At 44.5% G+C, this 23,164-nt stretch overlaps 1 protein-coding gene across 1 annotated transcript in view; it reads right to left on the bottom strand.

Moving 5' to 3' along the window:
* Positions 1-23,164, bottom strand: part of FLT1 (fms related receptor tyrosine kinase 1) — a 107,738-nt gene that overhangs the window by 24,745 nt on the left and 59,829 nt on the right. The window contains exons 5-8 of the mRNA XM_088460270.1: positions 17,634-17,796; positions 17,401-17,537; positions 14,779-14,953; positions 5,439-5,556 (exon numbers count right to left, since the gene is read on the bottom strand). Of these exons, the coding sequence (XP_088316396.1) occupies positions 5,439-5,556; positions 14,779-14,953; positions 17,401-17,537; positions 17,634-17,796 (593 nt within the window). The remainder of the gene's footprint in view (positions 1-5,438; positions 5,557-14,778; positions 14,954-17,400; positions 17,538-17,633; positions 17,797-23,164) is intronic.

The raw sequence follows: 23,164 nt of genomic DNA, 5'->3' as shown, positions 1-23,164 counted from the left end.
AATGGCCCGCTGTCTCCATACACTAGTATCACAGATATCTCCTACTTACCTTCCTCTTGTGGAATGGCCCCGCTGTCTCCATACACTAGTATCACAGATATCTCCTACTTACCTTCCTCTTGTGGAATGGCCCCACTGTCCCCATACACTAGTATCATAGATATCTCCTACTTACCTTCCTCTTGTGGAATGGCCCCACTGTCCCCATACACTAGTATCACAGATAACTCCTACTTACCTTCCTCTTGTGGAATGGCCCCGCTGTCCCCATACACTAGTATCACAAATATCTCCTACTTACCTTCCTATTGTGGAATGGCCCGCTGTCTCCATACACTAGTATCACAGATATCTCCTACTTACCTTCCTCTTGTGGAATGGCCCCGCTGTCTCCATACACTAGTATCACAGATATCTCCTACTTACCTTCCTCTTGTGGAATGGCCCCACTGTCCCCATACACTAGTATCATAGATATCTCCTACTTACCTTCCTCTTGTGGAATGGCCCCACTGTCCCCATACACTAGTATCACAGATAACTCCTACTTACCTTCCTCTTGTGGAATGGCCCGCTGTCCCCATACACTAGTATCACAGATATCTCCTACTTACCTTCCTCTTGTGGAATGGCCCGCTGTCCCCATACACTAGTATCACAGATATCTCCTACTTACCTTCCTCTTGTGGAATGGCCCCACTGTCCCCATACACTAGTATGGGGAGAGAATTCATCAAGCTCCGAAAATACATATTTTCGGAGCTTGAGTGCGGGAGCATTCGCCATCTTCAGATGGTGAGTGCTCCACTTGTGTATTGCAAACTACTCCTTCCCTATTGGAGGAGGTCAGGGTTGCGAAGAGGGATCCTTTCAGATCCTTCCATCCCTGTCCTGCTCCTTCCGCCGGACATCGTCGCTCTTGTGCGCATGTGTGACCTGTAGGACGCACATGAGCCCTAGCGTCACTGCTCCAAAAGGAGCAGTGAAAAGATTCACTGTTCCTAAAGGATCAGTGAAACCGCTCGCGGGACAGCTGATTTTGAGATCAGCTGTCACCACGCCAGGGCAATGCTGAATTGCGGCGAGTTAGAATGTTAATTATCAGGACCCAAACAGACCGCAATAATTAAAATCATGAATAGACCCATAAAAGAGGCTTTCCAGTCTCACTCTATGCTCCCAGGCTGCATGACCCTTTCCATGTGGCTCTCTTAGCTTCATGTAATGTGTTATATGTTTTGGGGAAATATAGTTTTTGGTTGGGAAGCAATTTCATAATTCTAAAAAAGGTAATGCATGTTCTGGGCTTAGGATAGATAGAACCCTTAAAATGTATTACCTAGATCATTACTTTAACCACTAGGACTTCTAACTAACGTCACATCAGGGTACACTATATGCATTACTTTTTTGCATAAATTGAAAGTATCTGCCTCAACTTGTCATAATGAGACCTGAGTGTTGTCTCCTCAATAGCCTTTACTAGTAATTAATCACTGAGTGCCCGATTCAGACCCGCTCGCTAGGCTGCGTTCGCACGCAGCCTGCCGATGTTTGCAATCTGCGCATGCGTTTGCATTGTAGCGCATGTGCTCGAACTAGTCCATGCGATCGGGAATCATTCGCTTACTGCGCACAGCCAGCTTGCTAGCTTGAGTGATAGGACAAGCCGTTTGTGGGTGGTAACAAGGGATGGCCGATGGAAACGGGGGAGTGGTGGTGCAAACGCAGGTATACCTGAGCGTCTTAACGCCATTTCAGAGGTGTGCATAATTAAGATGCAGCGTCATAGTACACGTCACATGGTTGTTTTACACACTGAAGCACTCGCAGTGCTTGTGATAGGGTATGGTCAACCACAAGTGCAGCGTTCACTTACGATGTAATTGATGTTACCGATGGTTGCATACACTTCCTGGAGATGACGTGCATTAGTGGGCGTCTTAAGATAGGCTGGTGGGTGTCTAAATACATAGACATAGAGGGCGTGCTAATGCTTTGCCGTGCAATCGTGGATTTGCATACTTTCGCTGCATGTGAACGCATCTAGCGAGCAGGTCTGAGTCGAGCTCTGAGTTCGAAGTACCCAGGACTTTATGAAATCTACATGAAACACGAAAAATATAAATTTTCCTGCTGTCAGTAGACTTAAAGCTATATTAAAGGGCATCAAAACACGATTCTTAGAATATTATAAATAAACACTATAGACCAGTGGTTCTCAAACTCGGTCCTCAGGACCCCACACAGGTCACGCTTTGCAGGTCACTCAGCAGGTGCACAGGTGTAGTAATTACTCACTGACACATTTTAAAAGATCCACAGATGGAGCTATTTATTTCACTTGTGATTCTGTGAGGGAGACCTGGAAAACATGTACTGTTTGCGGTCCTGAGACCCGAGTTTGAGAACCAGTGCAATAGACATTAGTATTTGCATTCATGTTACACGTTCTGAATATAATGTTCATTGATCATTATTACTCCCACCACAAAAAAAAAAGTAAAATTAAAATGATTTTATATCTGTGTTATTGGTTTGGAACCACTGAAGATGCTAGTTAAGTATTTCAATATTTTTAGACTATTGGGGTAGATTTACTATAACTTTTAAAATAGAGGGAGGTGTAGGTATTGGCATAGCAAATTTTAGTTAGCATTTTCTGAAATTTACAAGATAAATGCTATCTGCCCCAGCTTTAAATACTAAACATAAACAAAGCATGTTGTAGAAATGTATAGGCAAATTATTAGGACATAATAAAAAAAATATAGGGGGTGAAGCATTAGGCTTGGCAGACAATGTCTCATATAGAAGATTACAGTGTGATTTCATGTTATCTTTACACTCGGGTATATTTACTAAAGTGCAGGTTTTTAGAACTGGAGTTGTTGCACTTAGTAACCAATCGGATTCTACTTAACATTTATCTAGCACCTTCTAGAAGATAATAGCTAAAATCTGATTGGTTGGCAACATCTCCACTTCTAAAAACCCACACTCTAGTAAATATACCCCTCAGGGGTAAATTTACTAAGATACAAGTTTGGTCGAGATGACGATCTCGGTGAGTTTAGGCATGAGTTTGGGAGAGATTTCTTTATTCTCACTCGTAAAACTTGGGTGAGATCACAAATGTCTGGTGAGATTAGAGCAAACTTGCAGAGAAATTGCATGTGTACTTAATGTAAAGTGTTTATATAAAAACAATTATGTAGGGTCCCTCCCCAAAAGACATAACCAGCCAGTCCTGGTTCCAAAAGTTACGGGAAACAAAATGAGTAGGGTTCCACCATAATTTAGAAACCAGCACCTGGCTGCAGGGCCAGTGCTGTTTTAAATATAGGGGGGAAATGCGTAGGGGTCCCCCTATATTTAAAACCAGCACCGGACCCAAACCGACCTGGGTGTAATTCCACAGCCAGGAGACCCTATCTCTGGGTCTCCATGGCCAAAGCATTAACACCACAAGCTGGTCAGCCCAAGCTTGGGATCTCAGGGGAGGTAGGGACCCCCCCAAAAAGGGTTCCCCCTCTCCACAAACCCCAGGTTTGGTCTGAAGCCCGGGGTTTTTTCCTGCACTCCTGGGCTGTGGGTATGGGGGTAATAATGTGTAAAATAGTTGAAAACTATTGTATTTTACAGTGGAACTACAAATGCAAGCATGCCTGCCCTTTGGCACTTGTGGAACTACAAGTGCTAGCAGGCGGTCGGCACCCGTACCCCGACTGTAAAATAAATAGTTACAAAATCTAAGTACACACACACACACACCGTATACAGTAAAACTTTATTACATACACCTATCCCACTCACACATACTTGCCTGTGCCAACTGGTCTGTCCCTTTGTCCCATGTAGATTCCATGAGTGTACCTGTAAAAAAGATCCCATACTCACCTCCATCCTGGTGCCGCTATCCGTAACATCCCCGTACTTGGCAAAATAAGAAAACGTGTTACACGATCCATGAGGACAGGTGCAAGCATATTTTGTGACCGTAATCATCTGTTATTTCCCATGGGCCACTAGCCAATCAGCGGCCACTTTACATGTAGCAGCCGCTCATTGGTTGGGACCCACGTGTAACCAGCCAATGAGCGGCCGCTCGACAGAGTTTTGCAGAGAGAAAACACTGTAATCTCGGGTGAGTAATCTCATCTAAACTTGCTACTCGAGGGAGAAATCTCGATCTACTTCACCATCGGAAAACTCACTTTCAACTAAACTCACTTCTTAGTAAATTTGCGAGTTTAAAAGCAAGAAAATCACAAGGAGTTTCGGCGATGCAAATCGAGTTTGAAAAAAAAACAAACTCGATCAAACTCGAATCTTAGTAAAATTACCCCTCAGTGTCAATGTCTTTAGAATTCAGCACATATAGGACCTCATTCAGAGTCGGTCATTGCGGCCGCACGGTCGTAAGGTAAAAGGGTCCGGATATGCAAATGAAGCGCTCGCAAGTTGCGTCGTTAAGATGGGATCGTTAGCTGGACGAGCGAGGGGAGGATGCGGCTGTAAGACTAAAAATACGCCCCCTTCTCGTTCGCATTACACGTCATCTCCGGGCATATAAGGATTAATCGAGACCATCGGGAACCATCGGAGCTGGTCGTAGAGCTTAAGGTTGACCATACCCTCTCTTAAGCACTACGATCAAGTCAGTGTAAAAACCTCCCATGTCACATGTGTCATGACACTACTTAGTTAATTATGCACTCCCATAAAACGCTGTTTGCATAGTCAGGCACGCCTGCGTTCGGATCTCCACTCCCCCGTTCACAAGCACCTTCCCCTGTTACCACCCACAAACGCCTCATCCTGTCACTCAAACTAATGACCTGGCCAAGTTGAAGGAGAGAGAAATTTCTGATCGTAACAGCTAGTTTGCGCATGCGCATTGCGAATTTTACGCATGCGCGTCTTTAGCGAACATCGGTGGCATACGACCGTGCGGCCGCAACGACCGACTCTGAATAAGGTCCATAATGCTTTGTTTAAAAATAGTATACAAAAAAGTAGATTTGATTCAGAAGAATGTCTGGAAAAAAAAATGCCATTGTCTGCATCAACCAAAAAAGAGTGACTTGGCAAAGCAACAGCAAAAAAAATAGTTGAATCAGCAGGTTGTAGAGGAAAGATGTGTAAATAAAGTCTGGCAATGTCTGTGAAAGGACATGACTCACTAGAGGAATGGAAGGAAAGCCCGGTCACTTCATATTGTACGGAAATCATAGTAATATTTTACACCACAAGGTCCTAGGAAATGATTTCTAGGAAAGTGCCTCCTCACTACGTGTCCTATTTGCTGAGTGCAATATTATTACTTTAGGGTTAAAGAAAGTGGCATATATAACAGGTATAATAAAACACATATAATATAACAGGTATAAGAAAACACATATAATATAACACTTATAATATCACTTTACGCTCACCATGTAATCTCTGGGGTAGGAAACGCTCTCACTTTTACTGCGATCCGATAACGCTTCTGGCCAACTACAGCTTCTAATACACCTGCCTTTCGAGGTTTAACAATAATGAATGGTACAGCTAAATATATAGAGAGAAAAGGAGTCAATGACATCTCTAGAAATACACTACTTAACAGAGAACACACACAACACACAGACACACACATACACACATATATCACTCCAACGCTTATAAAAAAAAACACCAATGTGTTTATTAGGCTTAAAACATAGCCAAAGATAGCAGCTCTGTCCTTTATTCATACTTGCCAACCCTCCCTCATTGTCAGGGAGACTCCCTGAAATAGCAGCAATCTCCCTGTCTCCCTGAATAGTCTACCAATCTCCCTCATTTCACCTTACCTCCATTATGATACTGTTCTATAGAAGAAAAAAGATATATACATTCAAATTGGATCATTAGTATAATTTCCCTGCATTGGGTATAAGGCACAATGATACCTATGGCTACATACATTTTTCTGAGAAGTATCAGTGTATTTTCATCAACAAATAGATCTTACTAACTGCTTTGGGGATCATTTACATGTGGATGTTAGTCAGGGTTATGGCACTCCTCTCAGATGTCGCAGTACACGCCCAGTTTAACGCGCGATCGTAGGTGCTGCTTTCACAATCTCCCTGAAATGCTTTTTCAAAAGTAGGCAAGTATGCCTTTATTTCATGTTTATATATAAATATATATATGTATAGTGTATACTGGACTATTGTTGACAGCTGCAGCATCTTGTGGAGTTGATCTGCCTTTACAAAAGTCTGACATGAGACCGAAACTTTGAATTATTTACTGTTGCACTGGTGGTACGTAAGTAATAAAGGAAATTTTTTATCTGATGTAATATGTATGTATAATATATATATATATATATATATATATATATATAACACACAGGGCCGGATTAACAATGGGGTGGGTGGAGCTGCAGCTCCAAGCCCTCCATCTAAAATAGGCCCACAACATCTGCTATGCTGCTGTAGATAACAAAAAATTTTTTCCTGATACAGCCTGCCCTGTCTGCTAGCGGCCGTCTGAAGCCCTGCCCACTGAAACACCGGCGGGCCGCTCCCCCCAGGCCACCGCATGCAGCTCATAAACCACACTTGAGTGACATGGCAGCGTAGTGGAAGGCTTTACTAGCTCTCCCCGCATCGCATAGTGTCTCAGCGCCTCCTACACGCCAAATGCCATCATAGGCGCCACCACCGCAACCTTAAGCAGCCTCGAGCAGTGAACTGGAAGGCGGCCCGGCCAACAGGGTGATTGATCTTGAGTCTTAGTTGGCAGTGCAGCTGACTGCTGAACGGGATGTCATGTCTAGCTGGCTACAGTTGCTGATCTCTGAGCCTCTGTGTATGCAGCTGCTTTCACTGAGACGCCTGTGGCACTCCCATAACACAGCCACTGAACAGGCTATTTTTGGGCGCATTTCTAGCAACCTCCCAGTCATCACCCAGGAACACCCATCACTTTTCCACAACATTTCTGATACTGTCAGTCTCTGGTCAGTATTCAATAATGGAGCGAAAAGTCCGTGCTGGACTTTTCGCTCCACATCGGAGCTTTTCTGGGGATAAAGTATCGAGCGTGTGCCCGCTTTATCCCCGTATTCAAAAACAGGAGTCTGCGGAAAGGTAAGTATCGGGAAAAATAGGGGAATTTTCGGGAATTCATCCTGGGACCCCCCTAATGATGTTCAGACATGGGGGATCACTGTGGGTACCCCCATTTAGCCCTGCTCTGCATTTTGTGTTCTGCATTTTTAATTAGCCGCTGCAGGTGTTTTTTCCCGACATTGAAGTGATGCATAAGAGGACTTAGGTTTTTTTTTCGTTTTTAAAAGTGTTCTCGGGGATAATTTAAATAAGCGAAAATGATATTATCGGCGATAAATTATCGCCAATTCCGACTTTTCGCAGCCTAATTGAATACCCCCCTCTATCACAAAAGCGCCTTTGTGCGTACACTTTTTGTTAAAATAATTATGTTGTTACAAAAAATTGCTTAATTACCGTACGTCAACATTAGCGTTGTGTGTGGCTCTAAATTAGGTCCAGAATTTGTACTGGAGGCACTATTATGTGACATAATGTGTATCAATGGGCACTAGAAGGTGGCATAATATGCATTGGGGTCACTACTAAAAATAATTTATGGTGATCATTTTAGCATCTTCAGTGTGTTGTGAGTTGAATAGTGAGATTTGGTGGCGGCAGGATGGTTGTATGTGCACAGATTTGGTTCCTCTGTTTTGCCTTTGGAAGGTGATATAAACTGTAATTTGAATTGTGGGAGGCTTACCTACCAAACAGGGCCATCCAATCATCCCCCCTAACTGTCCTCTGCGCTGCAGTCTGTGTGTATGATTTACTGCTGCCCTTGTGTCATAAACTACACTGCAAACATTTTTAAGGTAACAGCTCCTGAATGTTTGTATCAATTTAGGCGCACTGAGTAAATAAAATAAGAGTTATGGTATAACATACCTTCGTTAACTCTTTTTCTTCGAGGTCCATGGGGTCCACAGCCATCACTTTGGGGCATATGGATTCATCCAGGCACCAAACAGTTAATCCAAGCTCTCGGCTCCAGGATGCACCAGTTCCTTCCCCATATACCCCACCCCTGGTCACAGGGCGTCAGTTTGTCACAAAGCCCACCAAGAGAAGGCAAAACAGGTAAGAAGGAAGGACATATGTTCTCCAGACCATTCTCTCACAACGAGGGAAACACTCAGAGATACAACGGATACCCAATAACACCAGGTGCGTTAGGGTGGGTGTCCTGTGGACCCCATGGACCTTGAAGAAAAAGAGTTAAAGAAGGTATGTTATACCATAACTCTTATTTTCTTCTTCGGGGTCCATGGGGTCCACAGCCATCACATTGGGGATATACCCAAGCAGTACCCCTAAGGGCGGGAATGCTCCTGTGTCTCAGAAGAAAGGAGGATCCTGCGCCCAAAGGAGGCATCCTGAGAGGCAAAGGTGTCAAATGCATAGTGTTTTATAAAGGTGTGGACAGACGACCATGTGGCTGCCTTACACAATTGTTCCGCAGAGGCGCCCCAACGAGCTGCCTATGAAGGACCCACAGACCGCGTACAGTGCCCTGATTGAATCTGGCACCCTACGACCCACCTGAGTGTATGCCCGTGATATGGTCATACGAAGCCATCTTGCTAAAGTCTGTTTATTGGCTGGCCAACCCCGCTTATGACAGCCATACAGAACAAAAAGAGAATCAGACTTTCTCAACTTGCTGGTGCGATCCACGTAAATACGTAGAGCACGCACAACATCCAGGAAAGCCTCATCTAAGGACAACCCTGAAACCTGAAAATCTGGGACCACATTCTCTTCATTTATATGAAATCGGGATACCACCTTAGGAAGATACCCTGCTCTGGTCCGCAGCACCGCTCTATCCTGATGGAAAACTAGAGAAGGAGAGCGGACTGACAAGGCTGCCAGGTCAGATACCCTACGAGCAGAAGCGATGGCCAAAAGAAAAATTGTTTTTGCCGTCAACCATTTGAGATCTACCGACTCCAGTGGTTCAAAGGGGGAAACCTGTAAAGCTTTAAGAACTAATGACAAGTCCCATGGTGCTACCGGAGGAACAAATGGAGGCTGCACCCTCAAAACCCCCTGAAAAAAGGTCCTAACATCAGGTAGCGGAGCGACCCTACGCTGAAACCACACCCCAAGCGCAGAAGCCTGCACTCTTAAGGAGGCCAGATGAAGACCCTGTTCTAACCCTGACTGGAAAAAAGAAAGCACTCGGGAGACCCTAAACACACTAGGATCATATTTCCTCAGTTTACACCACTGAAAGAAACAGCACCAAACCCTATAGTAAACCTGGGCCGAAGAAGGCTTTTGTGCCCTCAACATGGTCTTAATTACTGGCTCTGATAACTCCTTGGCTCTTAGAACAGAGGCCTCAAGAGCCACGCCGTAAAAGCCAACCGAGGGAGATCCGGATACCAACAGGGACCCTGTAGTAACAGATCCTGCCTCAGAGGCGTGTCCACTGAGAGGTTTTGTAGATCGGTAAACCAATGGTGCCTGGGCCAAGCAGGAGCTATCAGTATCACCACGGTGTCTTCTTGTTTGAGCTTTCTGACAACCCTGGGAAGAAGGGCTAGAGGCGGAAAGAGATACGCCAGTCCAAACTTCCACCTTACAGGTACCTGGGGACTTTGTGGTTGCGATTCGAGGCCATAAGGTCTATCTCTGGAAGACCCCATCTGTCCAGCAGGTTCTGGAATACCTGCGGGTGGAGAGCCCACTCCCCTGCGTCTATGTCTTGCCGACTCAGAAAGTCTGCTTCCACATTTTGTACCCCTGGTACAAAAACCGCCGTTATCGCAGGAAGATGATGTTCTGCCCATATTAGGATCCTTGACACTTGTGCCATGGCTCCCCGACTTCGCGTGCCCCGCTGCCGATTCAGATAAGCTACTGTGGTGACATTGTCAGATTGTACTTGCACCGGCTTGCCGCACACAACATCCTGGGCCTGTACCAATGCCCTGAAAACTGCCCTCAGTTCTAGTATGTTTATGGGCAGACAACTTTCTGCCCTTGTCCATCTCCCTTGGAAGACGTGCGGGCCCGACACTGCTCCCCAACCCCAAAGACTGGCATCGGTGGAGAGGAGAGTCCATTCCAATATCCAGAAGGGGCGACCCTGGTTGAGGTGGTCCGTCCATAACCACCAAGACAACCTTACTTCTGGGGACAAGTAGATTTTCTGAGATTTTATCTATCGATAATCCCCGTTCCAGCATGAGAGAACCCACTGCTGCAACGGCCGGGAGTGAAACTGTCCATATTGCACCATGCTGAAAGTGGATACCTTCGACCCTAGTACTCGCATCACTGCATGCACTGAGACTCGTCTGTTGTGTAGTAGATTGCGTATGCGTCCCTGTAGGACCGCAATCTTTTCCTCCGGCAGATACAATCTCTGCTTTACGGAGTCCAGCCGTGCTCCTAAGTGCACCAACTGTTGTCCTGGTTGAAGGAAGGATTTCTTCCAATTCACAACCCAACCGTGCCTGTGTAAACAGGAGACCATCACATCCAGATGACTCATCAACTCCTGTGGAGACTGTCCCAGCAAAAGGAGATCATCTAAGTAAGGCAAAATTCTGATGCCATGGCGTCTGAGAGCTGCCATTATCACTGCCATGACCTTGGTGAAAACCCGAGGAGCTGTGGACAGGCCGAATGGCAGCGCCTGAAACTGAAAATGGTCCTGCCCCACTGCAAAACGAAGAAACTGTTGATGGGACACCACAATAGGCACATGCAGATAGGCGTCCTGGATATCCAGGGATACCATGAAATCCCCTGGTTCCAAGGCTAATACTATTGATCTCAGTGTCTCCATATGAAACCTGGGTACTCAAATGAACGTATTGAGATCCTTTAGATTTAAAATTGGTCGGAAGGACCCATTTGGCTTCCGAACTAGAAACAGGTTGGAATAAAACCCCTTCCGAACCTGATCCTCTGGCACTCGGACGATCACCCCTGCTTCTAGCAGGGACTGAACAGCTAGCTGTATGGCCAACGCCTTTACCGAATCCACTGGCTGGGATACGGAAAAGAACCTCTGGGGTGGACTTCTCCAAAATGTCAGGGCATAACCCTGGGAAACTACTTCCAGAACCCAGGCATCTGTTGTCGTGTAATGCCAGGTGTCCGAGTACCGAAGAAGTCGGCCTCCTACCCTGGGATCCCCCAGGGGGAGGCCCGTCCCATCAGGCCACTGGTTTATCTTGAGGCTTGGAACCCGGGCGTTTAGTTTGCCAGGGTTTTTTAGGTGATGGTTTTCTACCAACACCTGTTCTACCAAAGGGTTGACCTTCCCCTGAGGCCGAAAGGTATGAAAGGAAGAAGACCTCTGTCTGGGACCTAATGCTGAGGGTAACCCCGCCGCCCTAGAGGCTGCCACAGAGGCCACAATCTTGTCTAATTCCGAGCCAAAAAGGACTCCCCCTGTGAAGGGAAGAGATTCTAAGGCCCTCTTGGACCCTTAATCTGCCTTCCAATCTCTTAACCACAACGCTCTACGAGCTACTACAGAGGCTGCTGATGCCCTGGCAGACAATATCCCTGCATCTAAAGCTGCCTCTAGAAGGTAATATGAAGCCTCCTTCACATAAGAAACTATCTCCTGTTGTTCTTTAGACAATTCTGGTAAAGTGGAAGTTTTCATCAAATGCACCACATGCGTATCCACTGACGGTTGAACCTCCCATTTAGAACACTGCTGTGAAGAAAATGGATATAAAGCCGAAATATTTTTAGCCACATGGAACCTTTTGTCCGGAATTTTCCATGCCTCCCCCAAAAGCTCCGATAAATGCTCTGACCCGGGAAACTCTGCCCTGACCACCCTTTGGCGCTTAAACACCGGTGTCTTTTTATGTAGTGGCTCTGCCTCATCAATATTCAAAACCGTTTTGACCGCCCTAATTAAGAAAGGGACATCAGCCACTGGGAAAAGATCTCCCTACTCTACGGAGAGAGACCCCTGAGAGGATACTTCATCCTCCTCAGAGGACAAATCAGAGTCTGTATCCTGATTTGCTTGTGTAGCCAAACGCCTTCTAGCCTTTGGCTGGATTGGCTTGGCCGTTTGAAGCAGCTGCTGAAAGGATGATGAGGGCCCCGCCTGCGCATGCGCAAACATATCCATCCAAGATGGCATCATAGGAGGCATAAACACAGCCGGCTGCAATGGTTGCTGAAATCTCATCACCGGAGCAGCTGGAACTGCCACCTGGGCCATAATCTGGGAAAAAGAGGCCCAAGGAGGTTCTTGCCCAGACGGCGGCAAATTTGATTGCTGAGAAGACTGTCTAAAACAATGGACACATAACCCATTCTGTACAAAGTCCTGAGGGGACAAGCCCGCCTTACAGGCCACACATGAAATCAAAAGAGGGGCATCTGTCACCTGTCTCTCAGATTCTTTTGACATGATTTCAAAGTCTGAAACTACACATACAGGTGACCCCACCCCACACACCAGCTGCAGGGAGAGAAACAGTAATGAAATGTCAGTAATACATACACACAGTTTCAATAAGTCACAAACAATGCATATATACTTAGCAGAGCTTATGCAATTTGTTTGGGCTCCCATGCACTATGAATAGCAAAGCCTAGTAGCATATATGGAGCTTCTGTATAACTGGTCCCAAAATGAGAAGCATACAGGGAGACTGACCCAATACTTCCTGAGCAACAGCCATGGAGGGCACTCAGAGTGGTCTGCAGCTGACTTAAATAATTGGAAGGCTGGGCGGAGCAACCCAAAGGTGGGACCTCAGGAGGGCCGTAGTTCGGGTTGGGGGAAGGGGCCGCCGGGGAAGCATACCTCCCCTATGCTGCATGGACCACCCGGCAACTGACATGGCCGCCGCCATACATCCCCCCCGGCTGTCAGACTTTATATCCTGGTGGTCCTATGAAAGCAGACCCAGCCGGCTGGCTGCCCACACAGCAGTCCCCCGGCCAGTCTCTATGCCGGGGGATGGACCACGCATGACCGCGGTGTAAGCAGCCGCCCACGGTCCTACTCACCTGCATCCCTGCTTGATCGCGGTCCAGAGTCCAAGCCCCTGCCGAAAGCACTAGCCGAGACTAGTGTTGCGGCGCCGGCGGGGGTAGATGAAGCAGGGACCCTTGCGTCTATCGACGCGTGGTTACCAACAGGGAACACGTAACCCCTGCTTTTTTTTTTTTTTAAAGAACTTGGTCTTCAGGACTGCCCTGCAGTCCCACTGCTAGTACGGTGCCTTCTCGCACCAAACAGTATACTGGCACCCTGTGACCAGGGGCGGGGTATATGGGGGAGGACCTGGTGCATCCTGGGAGCCGAGAGCTTGGATTAACTGTTTGGTGCCTGGATGAATCCATATACCCCAATGTGATGGCTGTGGACCCCATGGACCCCGAAGAAGAAAGCCTAAGCATTGCACTCTCCAGAATGGTTGTTTATACTATTGTTTTGTTATTTCTCTGAAACTGTTTTACATTATGATGGGACCCTGAAACTGTCATTTAGGACTTAAAATTTTACAAATGATGGGTCCCTGGAACTCAAATATTGTACTTTTTGTGTCAGTGCGATCATTGTATATATATATATATATATATATATACACACACACACACACACACACATATATATATTTTACATTAATAAAAAATGTTATTCAATGCTCAGTAATATAACAGGTGGTACATACTTCATATAAGCAAAGAGGAGAGAGAGACTGAGGTGGTTGGCGGTAGGCGGTGGCTATGCCCTCTACGGAGCTAGCCACATCCCACGGCACAGACCACACCCCCTGTGCAGACCAAACCCCCACAACAGTAGTCACCACGCCGTGCAGGTCACACCCCCTGCGGCAGCTCACAATAGGCCCTTTATAAATTTCAGCTCCAGGCCCATGAGGACCTTAATCTGGCACTGATAACACATACTGTATACACACACACACACACACACAAATACACAGTTGTATCTAGATATATAATCTGGTGCCGCTGCGGGAACTCCTGTTAGTTTTCCCATATTTTTAAAACGCCAATCATTTTAAAGGCGACCAACCTGGTTTTGCCTTTGAAATTATTGCCGTTTTAAAAATACGGGAAGACTCACAGGAGTTCAAGCACTGGCACCAGATCGCACCCTGGCCCAGATTTATCAAACGAGTGATATTCTTATCACTCATTACTAATCTTAAATGGTACTCCAACCAATCAGCTCCTAACTGTCATTTTCAAACACTTAACAGTTACGAACTGATTGGTTGGAACACCATTTAAGAATATCACTCCTTGATAAATCTGGGCACATATTACAAGCCCCATAATGTTTGCCAAATTGTATAATACAACCACCCAGTAGTGCTGCCTGCTCCACATTTGTAGGTCACAAATAATATATGTCAACCTTAATGATACCTAACTATGAATCAGACGATTAATATTTAACTAATATGAATTTCGAAAGTCACTGTAAAGTATGATCTTGTGGCATAGGCATTTTTTTTTACAAGTTACTGTAGAGATCGAAAATATTTGTGTTTTAATTTAACTAACTGGCAAAGTTCCCTTTCAGGCAGAGTGATTAGCCTTGTGATAAGCAGGTGAACAATCTTTTATGGCAAAAACATATCTAAATAGTATTATCTTCTTATTTCACTTAATAATGAATCCAGGTAGTATAGGGGAAATACATTACAAGCCTTACCGTGAATACGAAGTGTAGTATTTCTGGTTTTGTTTGATGGGCCGTTCTTGGCCGTGCACGTGTACAACCCTTGGTCGATATTCTGTAGTTCTTGGATCACCAGTGTGCTGTGCACCACTGCATTCGAGTTGGAAATAAATATCCGCTTCATTATGGAAGCAATTTTGCCAAATTTCTAGATCAAAAAGTATTTTATAGTTACCAAAGGGTGCATAATATGATTATATGTTAGACCATAACTTATTATATAACAACTGGGTAAAGAGACACTCTTGAGATTTGTCATGACATTACTGTAAGTACTTTTTTTCTAGTAGTCTAGAACACACATCCTTGGCCAGACTGTCAATATAAATGTAAAAAAAAAAAAGTGTGGCAAATTATACTGTACAGTACACAGCAAGCGCAAACCATAAAACATCATATTGTACAGGTTGTCAGAACTACCGCCACTGCAGGGGGTGTGGTTACTACGGGGCAATGGTAATGCCAGTCCATCATTCTGAGGTCCCCCCACCACTTCTGGGTATGCACAGGAGTCAATGTTTTCCCAGAAGAGCATTGCAGGAACCTTGAGAGGGTGGATCCCAATCACCCTATATTTTTCAATGGAACCTGGCAATACCACGTTCCGGCCCTGGAAGGTAGAGTTTTAGGACCCAAACAGTAAATTTTATTAGCTCCTAAATGAGCTTGTCCATAAATATCTAGCGATATATTTCCCATATACAGTAGACAAGCTTTTGTTCCTGCTTTGGGCTCCAGTGATGCAAGAGAAGCATAACATAAGTTTAGTTAATTTATTGAATTACTGTTCTTTCTTTATCATTTGTATAATTCCTACATGGCTCTCGCCAGACAAAATTTCTCCCAGAACAGTAACAGAGAAGGGCACGTTAGATAGAGGAGCGCATATGGGCACTCAAGTACTAATACAAAGAGTATTCAAACACAATGTTGAGGGTAGTGACCTACTCTAAATGCAACATTGTAAAGATGTACATTGTAGGGCAGTGATCGGCAACCCTCTACACTTCATGGGGGTGGCCCTCTAACCCCCAAAATGGACGAACAATACCGTTAATCTAAGTAAATACATTTAATCAAAGAAAGAGTGTTTCACGCCACAGCAAACAAATCTGCAATAAAAGCAAAAGAGGGTGGGAGCTGCAGGAGAAGGCTCAGGTGGGCCTGTTGCTTATCACTTTATATAGTACATGCAAATTAATTTTTTATATTACTTGCATGTTGTTGTATATCTGTTCTCACATTTATATCGCTCTACTCAGAATTCCAGATTTTTTGTTTTCCAACTACCAGCAGATACCTCTTTGCAGCTTGTGTTTTGCACAATGGCGAAATATTGACACAGCGTTTTCACTTTGTAGAAGAAATTATGTGGACTAAACCGTCTGGTACAGAGCTGATGGGTCAACGTCGCCTACGAGGCACTGGCATAGGGGTGCCTTAATGTCTGGCAAGCTTGGACTAAGTACTGAGAGCGAATTGTCCATGAAAGGCCCTTTCTGTCAATGGACTGGTCCTGTTTGCTCTGCAAGGCTCCTATCACACCATTAAAGTCAATAACATTGTATTTATCCCAGTGGCAAATTGCATTAAGAGACCTGTGGAATAAAGGATTGTGGAATAAAGGATACATAAAAAGTATTTGAAATAGAGATGTGCGGATTTGGGTTTACTCGGATTTACTTCGTTCTTTTCGCCAAAATTATCGCAAGTTCGGATTTATTTTATTGGCTATCCGAAACGCATGATAGCTGATAGCCAATAAAATGCTGTTTTTGAGATCCAAACATATCCGAGTAAAACCGATCCCGCACATCTCTAATTTTAAATTATTTGTACGCGTTGACCTGTGTTATTTAAATAGTGTAATCAACACATGAGTCTAAATTGCTGTCATCATCATATATTATAATGGTCTAAGTTACTGCCTGCATACTGCCTGCATACTGCCAGGAAACTTTGCAATCACTATTTCTGCTTTCTTCCCAACTTTCAGTTGAAACTTTTTTATACCACTGGAAGTTTGCTCAAACTGCCCCCTCTTTGTCCTTGTTATTGGGATGACAGGAAAAATAATTAGGGAAGGTACATATACTGTAGCTGCATACACAATTAAATAGAACATTTTGAATTGAGCACACAATTTAATTATACCTTGCAATATTTGAAATGGTCATAACACTGAAGATTGGCATTAATCAATAATTCTACTGACATGCATGAAGACTCTCGGAACTAATGGTCAAGAATGAGTAATTTCTTATTAATTCATGACCATTAGGTCCGAGAGTCTTTAGAAAGGTCACTATATGGGGTAAATTTACTAAAATGGGAGTTCTTATAAGAAGTGATGTTGCCTATAGCAACCAATCAGATTCCAGGTATTATCTTCTAGAAGGTGCTAGATAAATGAAAAGTAGAATCTGATTGGTTGCTATGGGCAACATCACTTCTTAAATAGAACTCCCATCTTAGTAAATTTACCCCTAAGAAACAACAGACCCAGTTAAAAGGAATTAACAGTAATACAAACAGTGGATATAATTATGTTACAATTTGAAGCACAGGGAGGGGCAAGTTTGAGTAGCTCCTTACCAGTCCAGGGTAGGTCCATTGTACCTCAGCTCTTGAATTTAGGGCAGTGGTAACTGTGCAATTAATGGACAGCATGCTGCCACGCAGCTGGCTGATGGCATTGGAGACATTAAGCTTCACACTGTGGATTTCACTGGCTGGAGACAATGATCAGCGCATTAGTGGTATAATGGTGGAGAGAATAACAACATAACAATGCAACATCATATCATCTGTTACATGATGTTACTCACAGTGTCTGATGGCAAAATATTTCGTAGAGTGCACAACTCCATTCACTGTAGCTTCGCAGCTTAACAGACCAAAAAACTTGTAGGTTGGTTTTCGGATTGTGAAACCCTTTTTACTATTCCACACAATGTTCTTGTCACCAGGTTTGGAAAGTACATTATTGATCTAGCAGAAGAAAATGTATTGCTATATAAACAGTGATATGCAATAAATAAATATATAAAGAAATAAATAAATGTTATATATAAATATAAATCCAGAAAGAGCGGCAGTCCAGTACAAGTCTCTTATAGACATGGTGCACTTCACTATAAATAACCAATGCTCCCAAACTGAAGGCACTCAGACTTTTCAAAAAGGACACATGAGGTTCATCCTGCTTTACCAACGTTTCAGATGATATTTCTTCCATCATCATCAGGGTATGTTGAGGTATACCCTGATGACAGATGAAATATAGTCTGAAATGTTGGTGAACCAAGATAATAATTTTATTTTTATTTAATAATAATTTTAATAATATAGAGCTTTTCTCCTTAAGGACTCAAAGTGCTTTTTACATTTGCCTTTACTGTATAACATTCAAAATAAGCTTAAACAAGGGACATTAGTGAAATGCTTAGGTGAAGAGGTAAGTCTTGAGTCTATTTTTGAAGGATTCCAGAGTGGAGACCTCTCGAACTGTGTGGGGAAGTGAGTTCCATAAGGTTGGAGCCCAAAAACTGAAAGCTCGACCCCCAGACGAATTCCGGGAGATTCTAGGTACTGTTAATAGTCCTTCGTCAATGGATCGCAGTAATTGAGTTGGACGGTAAGGAATCAGAAGCTGCTTTAGGTACCCTGGGCCATGGTCATGTAGGGCTGTGTAAGTTAGTAAGCCAATCTTGAAAAAATTTGCCATCTGACAGGCAGTCAGTGAAGGGAATAGAGAGTGGGTGTTATGTGGCTGGAACGGGGCTGGTTGGTTAATAGCCTGGCAGCTGTGTTTTGTACCATCTGCAAGTGGTGCAATTCTTTTGCTGGGAGTCCAAGGTAGAGGGCATTGCAGTAGTCTAGGCGTGATGATATAAATGCATGTATGACTTTAGGCAGATCTTCTGAGGGAATTAAGTGCTTGATTCTGGCAATGTTCCTCAGATGAAAGAATGAGGATTTGATTGTGGCTGATACCTGATGTTTAAGTGTCAAGCCACTATCCAGGACAACACCAAGATTGTGCACATGTTCAGTGTTTTGTAATTCTGATCCCCCAAGTGTAAGTCCTGTTGGTTGGCTATGCTGTAGCCCTGACTTGTGACCTATCAGAAGGACCTCTGTTTTATCAGGGTTCAGTCGCAGCCAACTGGCACTCATCCACTCCTGAAGCTCAGCTAGGCAGCCATTTAGAGTTGTTATGGGGTCCTTTGTACTTGGAGCAAAGGACAGGTACAGTTGTGTAACATTTGCATAGCAGTGGTAGACCAGGCCATGACGTCTGATTATTTCACCCAATGGTAGCATGTATAATGCAAAAAGCATGGGAGATAGTATAGAACCCTGTGGGACACCGCATGGAAGTGGCACTGGTGATGAAGAGTTTACTCCAGAAGAAACTCTCTGTATCCTGCCGGTCAGAAATGATTTGAACCAACTAAGGACTGTGCCATCCAGTCCACAGAAATTTTTCAGGCGCTCAATTAGAATCCTGTGGTCCACAGTATTAAATGCTGCAGAGAGATCCAGAAGGATTAAGATTGAACAATCACCTCTGTCTTTTGCCATCAGAAGATGATTAAGCACACATACTAGAGCTGTTTCAGGGCTATGTCTTCTCCTGAATCCTGACTGGAATGGATCATAAATATCATGGGTAGACAGGCGGGTTTCCAGTTGCATTGCCACCACTTTCTCAATGACCTTTCCTAGAAATGGAAGGTTTGATACTGGTCTATAGTTGGTCATGCAGTCGGAGTCTAAATTAGGTTTTTTAAGAAGTGGTCTAACAATTGCTTCCTTTAGTGGTTCTGGAAAAATGCCTGTTTGCAAAGAGCATTGAACTATTTTTGCAATTACAGGGCCAATCATGTCCATACACGCTATGAGAAACTTGGTTGAGGCAGGGTCCAGATCACAGGTGGTGGGTCACAACATTCTGATAATTTTGGCAATGTGTTTTACATCCATTATGTTAAAGCTGTACCTTGGCAGGCTTGGTAGTTTGGCATCCTTTGATGGCACTGTGGGGATTCCAGCCCGGATGGAGGATACTTTATCTGCAAAGAATTTTGCAAACTCATTGCATCTTGACTGGGAGAGGGTTTCATCAAGCTGCAGGCATGCTGGTTTGCAAAGCATCTTCACTGTATGGAAAAGCTGAGCTGGCCTATTGTTTGCTGCCTTGATCTAATTTGAAAGGAACTGAGGGCCTGATTCAGACCTGCTCGCGAGCGCACAGCGCTCGCAAGCAGGTCGTTGGACCCCCACTGCGTATACACACGCTGGAGCTGGCTCCGGTGTGCACATGCGCGAGCCCCAGCGAGCGACGGCAGCTCCGTTGCTCCTGGGCTCACTACAAGACGGGGCGGCTGTCGATATTGATTGACAGCTCGCCCCATTTTTTAGGTGGGGAGGGGTGGTGGCTGTGCAAATGGAGGCATTCCCGAAGGAATGCCTGCCATTTGGGGGCAGCCCCACTGACATCACGAGTGATGTCAGTGGTGAGCTTCCAGCTGTAATAAAGCCGGGAGCTCACTGGGGCTTGTGGCAGACAAGACCCTACCACAAGGGTCTCGTCGCAAGCCCGATGGTCGCGATGGTCGAGACCATCGTGACCATCACCTGGCCACTCGTAAAAGCTGTGGGTGGTCACCCACAGCTTAGCAAGTGGCCAGGAGGTGGCTCCAATTTAAAAAAAAGCCACCCTGATTCAGAGCGATCGCTCTGAAAGAGCGTCCGGCTCTGAATCAAGCCCTCTGTTTTCTTACGGGTGATTGTTGATTGATATTCTCCAATATGTTTGATTAGTGTTAACTTATCCTTTACCAGGTTAGTCTTCCTCCATCGTCTTTCAAGTCTATGCCCCCTTTTCTTGAGTTCACTAACACTATTGTCAAACTAAGGGGCTTGACGGTGGTATGTGGGGTCGTATACGCACAGGGGCGATAATCTCCATTGAAGCTGTCACATCTCTGTTATAGTAATGGACTAGAGAACAAGGATCTTCACAGGCCCCTATTAACGCAGAAAGATCCTGGTTTGCTGCAAGAGCCTGGGGGGGTCATGCCCCTCCTTGGACGATACCTTGTCAACTCCATTTGTAAAGTTCTATTTTGAGGGGTTACAACTGAGAAGCGAATTGAGTGGTGGTCTGACCACATGACTGGGTTTATATTTATGTCAGAGACTTCTAATCCAATCTGGAAGACAAGATCAAGAATGTGATCACTTATATGAGTAGCTGAAGGAATGACTTGTGTGAGGCCCAGAGCATTCATTGTGCATGGGAGATCTTGGCCAAGGTGAGAGAGCTCATCATTAACCCATGCATTGAAATCCCCAAGGATCAGCCATCTTTGATGCTCCAGAACTAGTCCAGCAACAATATCTACAAATTCTTGTAGAAATATCTTTCCATCTCCAGGATGAACTTCTTGTATCTCTTTCGAAAATTCCGGTATGATTAACCAATCATACCAAACAGTTTATAATGCTCATCATTTCCATATGTAGGTTGAAACACAGTCATTAACTGAAACAGAAACAGCTGTGTAGGAGGCTTAAAACTGGGTGAGGAAAAGCCAAATTCTGCTACAAAGGTGAGGTTGTGGAAGACAGTTTCATGTCACAGGTCATACACAATGGCAGGACTGAGCACAGCAACAAGACACAAGGTAGTTATACTGCAATAGCAAGGTCTTTCCCAGGCAAAGATTTCAAAACAGACTGGGGTTTCAAGATGTGCTGTTCAAGCTCTTTTGAAGAAACACAAAGTAACTGGCAACGTTGAGGACCGTAGACGCAGTGATCAGCCAGGGAAACTTAGGGGTAAATTTACTAAGATTCGAGTTTGGGCAAGTTTTTTAGTTTTTAAACTCACTGTGCTTCACCAAAACTCGGGTGAGTTTTCCCTTATCAAACTCGCAAATTTACTAAGAAGTGAGTTTAGCTGAAAGTGAGTTTTTCGATGGCGAAGCAGATCAAGTTTTTTCCCCCAAATTGAGAGGTTAGAGGAGAGTTTAAGGTGAGTTTAAGGATAGTTTAGATGAGAGTTTAGATGAGATTACTTACTCGAGATTGCAGTGTTTTCTCTCTGCAAAACTCACCCGAGCAAGCAGCCTGCACATATCAGTGAGATATGTGTAAGCTGCTTGTGTATCTTAATACCTGTAAAATACGGGTTAAATAATTAAAAAAAAAAATGACATAGGGTCCCCCCCCAAAAAAAAACGTAACCAGCCCCGGATTTGCCAGCCTGTCCTGGTACCTAAAATTATGGGGAACAAAACGAGTAGGGTTCCACCATAAATTAGGTACCAGCACCAGGCTGCAGAGGCAGTCATGGTTTTAATTATAGGGGTAAAAAACTTGCATAGGGGTACCCCTATAATTAAAACCAGCACTGGACCCTTTCTAGCGGTGGGCTGATGCCACAGCCAGGGGAGCCCATTCACCGGCCCCCCAGCCGCAGCATCAGCCCTGACCGCTAGTCAGCCCAGGCCAGGGATCCCTGGGGAGTCGGAGACTCCTCCAATAAAGGGGTCCCCCTCTCCAGGGCACCCCTGGCCTAGGCTAATAGCCCGGGGATATCCCCGCCACCTGTGGGCGGTGGGTGACAGGTTGATAGTGTAGGTGTGGTGTTAAAAATATAATTAATGCCCGGCATGCTGGTACTTATGGTTCTCCAAGTACCAGCATGCGGGGGAGGCTTGATGGGATCTGCAGTTTTACTGTAAAGACATTGTTTTTAATTATATTTTTAACACTACACCTACACTATCAAGGTTTGTGGGGGCGATAGGGCAAATAACTTGTGGGGGCCCATACCAATGGCGATGTAATTAAAAAGCATAAAAGTGTAAATACTCCCAGTATCATAAATGTGTTAAACACACTGTAGTGCCCCAGTTCACATCATGGCATAGGGAAACCCAGTTCACATTAGGCCACAGTGATTTGGTTATGTGGGGGGGGGGGCCCTGGGCGATTGTGCCGGCTGCCCTGGAGTTAATCAGGCTCTGCGTGAAATACAGTAAATATAAAATTACATTGCTCAATAACACCACCTAAAGGTGATATAAAAATATCAGATCTCTAAATGTAAGATGTAGCTTCTAACTACTGGATAAGATTACATATAAGTTGATTTGTTTTGTTGTGTATATTCTTATGGGGAGTCTATTAAATATGTAATAATAGTATGTTACAGTGTCAGCGGCTGTGATACGGTAACATAGTGTTTCGCATGCAGATACACCCGCAGTCGAACACAGAATATAGGCATGCCTCATATCATTTTAATCAATAGAAGCTGCTTGTGCTATCTATTCACATCACT

This window comes from Taudactylus pleione, unplaced genomic scaffold (genome assembly GCF_031769625.1).
Source record: "Taudactylus pleione unplaced genomic scaffold, aTauple2 ptg000043l, whole genome shotgun sequence".
Classification (NCBI taxonomy): Eukaryota; Metazoa; Chordata; class Amphibia; order Anura; family Myobatrachidae; genus Taudactylus; species Taudactylus pleione.
This window is presented reverse-complemented; position numbering and strand designations above follow the sequence as displayed.